Here is a 10718-nt window from a genome sequence, read left to right on the forward strand (position 1 = left end):
GTATAAAAAAAGTTCGAACGTTCAAAAAATGTTGAGGTTCAGAAAAAAGATGAAATAATTTTCAGTGAAGTTCCTACCAAAATGTAGTACCTAAACGTACTTGATTGTACTCTAATACATTTCCCAAAGTTTCAGCTCGATATTTTATTTACAAAAAAAGTTCTTAGGTTCAAAAAAATATTGAGTGAACTGAAAAACTGTGGTCGGTAATATAGGTATTTAGCTGTGTCACATGTCCTTAAATCCGTTGCAATTATTGAAATCTAAGTAAAAATTTTGAAATCATTTAAAATATTTGGAAACATTTCAAATCCTTTGAAATCTTTTAAAAATTGTTCGGAATTTTTTTTTAATATCATAAAATCTTCAAAAAACATTTTGGAATCTCATTAAATTATTAAAATTTACTACAAATTAATTAAAATCTTTTTAAATACCTTAAATTATTCCAAAGCCTGTGGAATCTTTTGAATCTTTTTAGAGCTCTGGAAAATGGCTTGAACTTTTTTTTAAATACCACAAAATCTCCACGATCTTTTGGAATTCCTCCAAATTGTTGAAATTCATTCAAAATTTTTTGTCGTCTTTTAGAATAGGGGAGACCGGCCCTTAGTAGATAATAATCGTAAAGTAGATAATCCATAATTTGAAATACTAATGAAAGTAAAATAATTATTTAATGTAATTATTAGTTAAAACGCGATACGTGTTAATATATTAAAATTAAGTATTTTACTCATATTTCTGTTAATAAATAATGATTATATACTGCAGAATCATTATATATTGTAGGGTGGTCTCTATTCTAAAATATTCCAAATTTTTTTAAATATATTCTGAACCTTTCTATCTAAAGCTTTTAAAAATTCCTTGGAGTTTTGAAAATTAATATAAAATCATTAAAATCCTTGGCATTATTTCAAATTACTTAAATGTATTGAAAAAGTCTTGGAATTTCTTAAAGTATCCTAAATTAATTATTGAAATTTATTAAAGATACACTAAAATATTCCAAATCCTTTGAAATTCCTTGGAATTTCTAAAAAAAAAACCTGGAATATTTCAAATTTTTTAAATATTTTGATAAATTTGAAAGAATTTGAAAATTTTTTGTAACTTTTGAAAGTACACTTAAATTCTTTGAAATACCTTTAAATGATTGAAAACTTTTAAATATTTTGGGAATATTTTAACAGGGTGTATAGCGATTCTTAGGAACAAAATTCAAGGTGTTTTCCAGGTTTTCCAGGTCAAGAAATAAAAATTTTCCAGGTCTCCTTTCTTAAATCAAATAATGAAAGAAAGCCGAATCGTGAATAAGCAAATTCTTAATTTTTTGCGAACATGAGTCGTCTTTCTGAAATCTTTAGGAATATTTTCAAATCTTCGTAATGTCTTTGAAATCATGGAAATCTTTGTGAAATCTTTTGAAATCTTTGTGAATTATTACAAACCTTACTGAAAGCTTGAAATCTTTGAGTAATCTTTTGGCATTTTTCAAAGCTTTTGTAAAAATTTTAAAATTCTTGAAATCTTTGTTTAATCTTTGTTTACGAAATCTTTTGGGTTTGTTTAAAATCATTGAAATTTTTTGAAATCTCAAATGTATTGAAACCTTTTGAAATCGCTTAAAATCTTTGAAATGTTTTGAAATTCTTGAAATCTTTTGAAATCCTTGTGAATTCTTTAAAGAAATGGTGAAATTTTAAATGTTTAATTTAAATGTTTTGAAATTTTTATAAATCTGCTTGGAATCCCTTGTTGAAATCTTCGCAATTCTTGAAATGTTTTGAAATCCTTAAGGATTCTTTAAAATATTTGAGAAATCTTTTGCAATCGTTTAAAATCTTGTCAAACATTTTTAAATCGTTTAAAATTTTTGAAATGGTTTGAAATTCTTGAATTATAGTGTACTGCACCCTTGTTAAAATCTTTGAAATTCTTGTATTGTTTTGAAATCTTTTAAATGTTTTGAAATATTTAAAATCGTTTGAAAGTTTTAAAATCTTTATGCGATGTTCGAAATCTTTGAAATCTTTGTGACATCTTTTGAAATTTTTGTGAATTCGTTGGAATTATTTAAATTATTACAAATCTTAGTGAAATTTTTTGATATCTCCCAAGAAATTTTGAAATTGTTTAAAATCTTTGAAATGTTTAGAAATCTTAGAAATGTGGTTTAATATACCCTTTTTTAAATCTTTAAATTCTTTTGTAAGTTTTAAAATCTTTGTGAAATGTTCCAAATCTTTATGAAATGTTCGAAATCTTTGGGGAATTTTTGTGAAAACTTTTTAATCTAGTGCACACGCCTTTTTTGAATGTTTGAAATCCTTGAAATCTTTGTGAAATATTTTGAAATGTTTACAAAATCTTTCTTGAATCATTGTTTGGAAAATATTTTGTATTCGTTGAAGCAATTGAATTATTTAAAATCTTTTTAAATCTTCTAAAATGTTTTAAAACCTCTTGAAATCGTTTTCTTTGAAATCCTTTAAATCTTTAAAGTTTTAAAGATATTAAAAATATTTTGAAATATATGAAACATTTTGATATCTTTAGAAATATTTTGTTGTACAGTCAAAAAACGAGTGGTCAACCCCTCGAAAAATCCGTTGTATGGCCATGGCTTATTATAATTCTGAAACTGAATGAACATCGAAATTTTAAACTAATAAGTTTTATAATTTCTAAGTTGAACACCTGCACAAAAAGTGCCTTGAAAGATCATTATTTATTCTGTAATGAACAAAAGATCAATTATATCTTAACGAATAAAAAATTTTTCAGCAGCAAGATTTTTTCTAAGCGAGATATTTCTTTCATAATAGGGTAAAAGATTTAAATTACTCTTCGCATTTCGAGAAAATTAGTGTTTTAAAAGAAAAGAAAAAAAAAAGAATAATTAAAATTCAAGGTTTTCGTGAAAAATTCAAGGAGATTTCCAGGTTTTCAAGGTTTAAAAAAAATTCAAGGAGAGTTCCAGGTTTTCAAGATTCCCAAGGTCACTAGACACCCTGTTCAAAGATACTTTAAAATATTTGAAAAGAATTGCAGAAAATTCAAAAATTCTTTAAAACGTAATTTGAGAAAAAAGTCACTAAAAGTGACTGCGGGGCAGCCCTAATTATTCTTAGCAGTCACTTAAAAAGCGCTTCTTACACAAATTCCCGAACTTTTCCCATTTTTTTCTAAATCTCTGATTTTTCACTGACTTCCCCTGACTATTCTCTCGTTTTCAGGTTTTCCCTGACCTTCGGCCACCCTGGTATTTATTACCTTGTCGAAAGAAAATAGTGATCATTAAATTTATTAACGTGCTTGAACAAGTCAGTGCTTGTATTTACAAGTGTTAAATCATAACTTGCGCTTTTTCGTTTATTATTATTAATTAATTATTACTTTATTAAAGTTTGAGTAAGAACCTCAACCGTTAATGCAAACCCTATTATATTGTACTTTTTTAATGGAAAGAATAAACGTCACGCTTTTAATGTGAATTAATAAGTATTATTAATTTTGTATGTGAATTATTAGATTTGACGTAAATTTGAGAAAATTGTTAAGACTTACCTCTTGATCTAATTTCGGGGGTGGAGGAGGCGCTGGCATCGATGGTTTCTTTAGCAAAGACGGGGGCGGAGGGGGAGGATGTTCGGGAGGACTTGGCAGCACAGGACTTTCATTTAAACTCATTCCCAAAGGTCGAGCGCCACCTAAGCCTCCTTTTTCCGGATCTGGTAATTCCCCAGGTGTTTCGGGTTTATCTTCCGCGGGAGAATCGAATGTAATTTGCGAAGTTTGAGGACCTGAAATTAGGTATTTTAAGGATAAATTGTATTATATTATTCCTAAAAGGGCCGTTCCTAAATTACTTAAAGTGTTTTGGATGGGAAGACGAATTTTCAACCAAAAATATAATACTTCTGTTTTTAGTTTAAAAAACATTAATTAAAAAAACGAATTTGCCACAAAATAGTTGAATACCATAATATATAAAGTTACTTTTACAACTGAAGAATCATTGCCATTGAATTTTATATTGCAATTTAAAAAAAATTCAGCACGCTTTAAAAAAATGCCCTGACTTTTGTAGAATTTTGTAGAATTTTGTAAATCACAATTTCCAAATGAGGTCTCTTACATCTGAAAATTTATTTCTAAAAGAGAAAATTTAAATGGTAAATGATTCTTTAATAATAAAGGAAACAACATTCTGATCTTAACTTTTTGACCAAAAAAATGGGAAACGAATTCTATTTATAACCCCTTGACCATATTAAATAAGGTTGTATGTAGTTAATTTGTCGCACCATCACTTGAGTAAATCAAAATTTCCCAGCAAGTAATTTTACTTCATGAAAAAAATTTTAAAAAACAATAATAAAAGAGGAAATTTTAATTGCATGTTTTCTAATATTGGGAAATAATTCTGTTCCCAATATTTTGCTGCCACACTATATAATTTGTAAACTTTTCCAGACCCTTAACGAGATAAGAAAAATGAAATTATGGATACACGAAAAAAAACTTGTCGGTACCAGTAACAAAAACATTGTAAATAATAAATTGTAAATAATTACGTTTTGTTTTAATGATATTTCACACTTTCGAAAAGATTTAAAAATAATTAAAAATATTTCAACCATTTTTAACAAAATCTAGATTCTTGAAGATTTTGAAATAAAATGTTAAAGCCTTTTAAGGATTTTGAAAGGATTAAGAAAACATTTAAAGAGTTAAAATATTCTAAAAAATTTCCTAAATTTTCAAAAAAGCATCTGGAATATTTTAAGAATTTTTTTCTCAATTTCGCAGAATTTTTGTTAAATATTAGAAAAAAATTTGAATAATTTTACAAGATATGTAGAAATTTTTAAAATTTTTCAAAAATAATTAAAAATTTGAAAAGCTGTTAAAGATTCTAAACAAATTGTACATTTTTGAAGATTTCGAAATAAAACTGTGACGTTTTTGAAAGGCTTTCAAAAACTTCAAAATAATAAACCTTTTTTTCATGAAATTCCTGGCATTATTTAATATTTTTAAATATTAAAAAAGATTTCAAATAATATACTAAAGAATTTTCGAAGTTTGTCAAAAATCTTTTAAATATTAAAAAAATTTTCTAAGCGTAAAAAGTCTTACATATCTTTTAAAGTGACACAAATTTTTTTCAAAAATGTTGTAAAATCCTGTAAAATAAAAAATTAAATAGAAATTTTCCAGATAATTTTTAGACGTATCTCAGATCTTCAACAATCTTTTTGATTTTTCTCCAGAAACATAGGAAAATTATATTTCTTTAACCGTAAAGTATATAAATAAATAATCTTAAAAATTAGTAGTTAATATTAATTTTTTATTATATGCATTTATTTAATAAGAAAGATTAAGGATTTTCTGCATCATTATTATAGTAAATTAAAAGTCCCATCTTTGAAATGTTTATGAAATGTTTGAAATCTTTCGAAATTCCTTTTGAAATCTTATAAATCTAGTCTACTCGCCTCCTGAATTTTTGAAATCTTTGTAGAATATTTTTTAAATCTTTGTTTGTGAAATCTTTGGAAATCTCCTAAAATGTTTTACAATATTTTGAAATAATTTAAAATCTTTGAAATCTTTAAATGTTTCGAAAGTCTAAAAATCTTTGTGAAATTGTTTTGAAATTTTTGAAAAGGGGAATTCCAAATGAAAAGGAATTTTAAAGAATAAAGATGAAATGGCTAAGAATTCAAAGTGAGGTTAAAATACTTCAGGATCAATTAAATAAAAACTTTTAAAAACTCAACGAAAATCTATTGCATTAAGTTGAATTGAATTAATTTAATAAAATTCAAGCAAATTAAAATATATCAAGAGAATTCCAAAGAATTCAGGCAGAATTCCTTGAAATATTTTTAAATCTCTTTAAATATTGAAATCCCTACCAATTTGTATAAAAAAAGTGACTAATAACTGCAAAAACCATTAAAATGAATTCACACGAATTGGAAATAATGTAAAAAAATCAAAAAAGTCCACTGATTTCAGTAAAATTTGAGAAAATTTAATGGAAATGGGAACAATTCGATTCAATTCATAAAAAATTAAGCTGAATTACAAAGAAACTTTTTAAGAATCCATTGCATTGAATAAAATTGAGTGAATTTAGAACAATTCAAAATAATTTAAAAAGAAATCAGGATCAAATTAATAAGAATTCAGAGCAAATTCCAAATGAATTGCAATAAATATTTGAAAATCTCTTCAAATCTTTGAAACCATAAAAAATTCCTCACTTTGTACGAATAAATTCTTTGAAATCTATTCAAATATTAAAATCCCTTGAAATTATTAAAACCCTTGAAAATCCTTTGAAATTATTTTAGTCTTTTGAAAATGCTTCGGAATCTTAAAATACCCTTTCCTTATAACATTAAAGTTTCCTTGTAATATTAAATAAATAAATGATAAAGTTTCTTATAGTATTTCAAATTCTTTTATATCATTTGAAATCCTTTGAAAATGCGTGGGAATCTTTTAATACATTATAGACATCAATACAAAAATTTCTTTGTAATCTTTTTAAATAACCTAAAATATTTAAAATATTTTAGGTTAGGATTTCGAATGATATAATAAATTGTTTAGAAGTTTCAAAAGAATTAAAAAAATGATAACAAATTTAAAAAGATTCCATAAAATTTTACACAAAATTTAGGTTGTTGAATATTTTGAAATCAAATTTTGAAACTTTTTAAGCATTTTGAAAGGCTGAAAAAGAAGAAATAAATTTGACTAAAATTCATATAAAAAAACATCTGTATTATTATATTTTACCGATTATTATCAAAGATATATTATTTTTAGAAAGATTTGCAATAATTAAAAAGTTAAGGGAAATACAACACTTAAAATACGTAAAATTCAAATATTTGGTTACAAACACCATCAAGAATAATGGTTATTCTTAACTTTTACATTATTTTTGTGATTAAACGTCATTCTTATATTAATATGTACATTAAATCTACCTAATTGTAAAATATTTTGAAATTAAAATTCATGAGATTAATATATTTTAAAATGAAAACGTTAAAAAGTGAATGATATCAGGATAGCCGTTTTAATTGGCGAAATAAATTCCCGATCATTTCCCGGTTTTTTATCGGTTCGCAAACAACTTTCACGGTCAATGAAATTTAGAAAAAATGGAAAACTGAAGCTAAAGAAATTTCCACTTGAGGTAATAAAAACTGAGCTGCAAATGAAAGCACTCAAAGTGGAACTGTTAAGTTTTGAACATCTAAAATTGAAATTTAAAAGATTTTAATTTTAAAATATTGTATTCACATGCTCAATAATTTACGCGTATAAAATTAAAGGCACTAACATTTTTCAATATAAAAAAATAGAAATCCACGTTATGATTTTCAATGCTTTAAATTAAAAAATCAATGAATGAACTTTAAAATTTTCAAAATTATATAATATTAAAGAATTTTAAGCTAGAAGCATCAAATATTGAAAATTTGAAAAAATTTTAACTGAACACTTCTTAAATTAGAAATTCGATTATTTTCTTTTTAAATAGTTTAAACATCCTTAGGAAGCTTCAAAATTTTATTTCAAAATCTTGAGAAATCTAGAAGTTGTTTTAAATTGGTTTTAAATTTAAAATTATTTTGGACATTTTTTCAGAACTTCTAAATATCTGTCAAAATGAATTGAATTTTTCTACAATTTTCAGAAAATCCTGCAACTTCTACCGAAAATTTCTTAACACTATAAAACAAAGTGTAGATTTTCGGAGATTTTAAACAAAAAAATTAGATTCTTTTCATGAATTGTGAAAGACTTCAAAAGAATAAAAACATTTTCTTAAGATTCATAGGAAAATTAAAAATAATTTTTCATTTTGAAAAATTATTTTAAAAGAATATTTAAAAAGTTTTTTAAAGATTCAAACAAAATTTTCAAAAAAGATTCTAGAAGATTTTAAGAAAACTTTCTAAAACTTGCATGATAATTTTTTATCGTTTTAAAACACCTAAATATTTCTTAAAATTACTCAAATTTCATCTACAAATGTCCATTTGTAAATTATACATTAAAACTTAAAAATTTCATTTACAAATTAAGCATTTTTCAAATACAAAAATTAAAATTGTTATGATCAAATTTTAAAAGGCTCTTCAAAATTTTAACGATTCCAGGCTTTATATGTCAAAAAATTCAGTTAAAGATTCTTTACTTTTAAATATTTGATTTCAATTTATTTGTCTTGAATGAAAATTCAAATATTGCTAAATATTCAATAATTAATATATTTTTTTAATTAAAAATTTCAAATCGAATGGGTTAAAAATTGAATATTTTAGACTGAAAAAATATTTTAAATTTAATCAAATCCTTTAATTAAGAATATATTATTATGAAATTATTTTTAAGTTGAAAATAGTTTATAAACTTTCAGTCACACATTCACATTTGTTTAATGACTAAGACTTTCAAATTAAAACCATTTAAGTTTCAACGTTAAAATCTGAAAATTCTTAATTTTTGAACTGATTTAAAATCGTTTTGTCTAATCGGTTTTGTTCACTTCTTTTTTTTAAAGTACAGATACATTAAAAAAATGATTTACTTATTAAATAAAAATGTTTTTTATCCGAAATTTTCAACATCAAAGGATTTTATTTTTTATTTGTTCAATTCTTTAAGAAAGCATTTATAAAATTTTTCAAATTAAAAATGTAAGCCTAAATCTAAAAATTTCAAATGAAAAATTTTGAAATACGCATTGTAAGCTAAATAATAGCATAATTGAAAAACATAAAAATCCAACTAATTATTTGAAAACTGTTAAAATCAAACTTGGACAGATTCACCCTGAATATGTAAAATATTTCAAATCAAAAGCATTGATAGTACAATAAATTTGAATTTATAGAAAGATGTTCCCAAACGAATGATTGCACATTGATGCATCAAAAATTGGAGTCAGATTGTACTTTTAAAACGTTTAAATGGTAAAATTTGCGAAGTTTGCAATATTCTCAGACCCTGAAAATTACGTAAGATGGAGGAGCGGGGAGTTAAAACTGACGGGCCCTAGCAAAGGTGGAAACGTCGTTCAAAATTTTAGGGGAAAAAACTCTACGTAATTTATGTACGGCTCTTAAGAAAAGTAAAAAGTTGAAAACCTACAGCTTACGCTTGAGGGGGGACTTTCAGAACTCCTGGTGCTGTGGAGGGAAGGTGCGGACCGTTTGAGAAGTCTTCCCCAGGTGGCGACATTAATATTCATTTGATTCGCCCTCGGGAAGTTCTTCACTTGCTGCTTGAAGATCTTCCTCTGGCGCTGCAATTTCGGCTTCCTGGATATCATCGGATTAAGGAATTTGATCTCTGCGAAGAGCAGACCCTGGGGTTCTAGTTGCAACGCCATCCCGTGTCGAACATCGTCAATAAACTCTTCTAAACGTAAAAATTTCACTGCGCAGAGAGACCTCCAGTCTTTCCAATAAATACCAATTTCCAATTCTCTAGATTTGTCTAGTTCAATGGAAAACCTGTCGAAAATTCGGATCATTACAATTTTTAACAAATTCAGAATAAACTTTAATTTACATAATTAATTAGGGATTTTTAATTACCTTTGATCCCAAGCCTGCTGGGAACACAGTCGCCAACTAGTTTGTGCTACTGTCTGATTGTCTAATTTAATAACTGCCATAATATCGCCTGAAAAACAAAAGGAAAAAGTTTTTTCTTTATGAGGTTTATAGTAATTTAAATGATGATGTGAAAGAATAATATTAGTGTCTAAAAATTATTAGTGTTAAAAGTTAATTCTTTTTAAATGAAAAACCTATAATTATATTTTTGGTTCGGAATTCATCTCGTTTCGTAAAAAAATAACTTTTTTCTTAAAAAATTACATTTTTGGATTTCAAACTGAACTGTTTTGTAGAAAATTCATATCTTTGGCTAGGAAAATCCAACGATTTGGTCAAAAATTGATATATTTTCTTGAAAATTCGTCTTCTTTGCAAAAAAATTAATCTTCCTCGCTGAAAATTCTCCCGGGGTTTTTCCTATTTTCCCTTATAGTAAAGAGAAGAATACTCACTACTGGTTTCGTTATAAATTTTACTATTGAGTTGAAAATTCTTTTAGTTTTGTGTTGACATTTTTTTTAAAGTCAAAAAAATTTTCATGATGAAAATTTCTCTTTTTTGTTGAAAATTCAACTATTTGGTTGAGAATTAATATATTTTGTTCATAAATCGTTATTTTCTCTTAGAAACTGACCTTATTATTTAAAAAATCATATGTTTACTTGAAAATTCAACTCCATATTTTAATATAAAATTCAAATATTTGGTTAAAAAGAAACTATTCAAAAATTGACCAATTTAATTAAAAAATTAACTTTTTAGTTGAAAAATCATATTTTTTATTGAAAAATTAATCTTTCATTTTTCATCTTTTTGAAAATTCCATGTCCTAATTCCGAACTTTTGCAGCAAATTTAACTATTTGGCTGAAAGTTGATGTATTTTAATAACAATTTTTCTCCTTTGGTAGAATATCAATTTGTTAATTCAAAATTAAACTCTTAGGTTGGAAAATACGAGGGTAGTTCAATAAGTCCTTAGAATGACCAACATATGGCGCGCGAATCGCTCCAAATCATCTGTTTTCAGTCAGCACCACTCCCGACTAGA

General features: G+C 25.3%; 1 protein-coding gene across 2 annotated transcripts in view; it reads right to left on the bottom strand.

The window, feature by feature from the left end:
- The window catches only part of LOC117176748 (serine/threonine-protein kinase N), a 138985-nt gene that overhangs the window by 30039 nt on the left and 98228 nt on the right, over positions 1-10718 (bottom strand). For both annotated transcript variants that reach the window (XM_033367024.1, XM_033367025.1), the window contains exons 9-11: positions 9645-9732; positions 9196-9560; positions 3574-3809 (exon numbers count right to left, since the gene is read on the bottom strand). In XM_033367024.1, coding sequence (XP_033222915.1) covers positions 3574-3809; positions 9196-9560; positions 9645-9732 — 689 coding nt within the window. The remainder of the gene's footprint in view (positions 1-3573; positions 3810-9195; positions 9561-9644; positions 9733-10718) is intronic.

This window comes from Belonocnema kinseyi, chromosome 7 (assembly GCF_010883055.1).
Source record: "Belonocnema kinseyi isolate 2016_QV_RU_SX_M_011 chromosome 7, B_treatae_v1, whole genome shotgun sequence".
NCBI classification, from domain to species: domain Eukaryota; kingdom Metazoa; phylum Arthropoda; class Insecta; order Hymenoptera; family Cynipidae; genus Belonocnema; species Belonocnema kinseyi.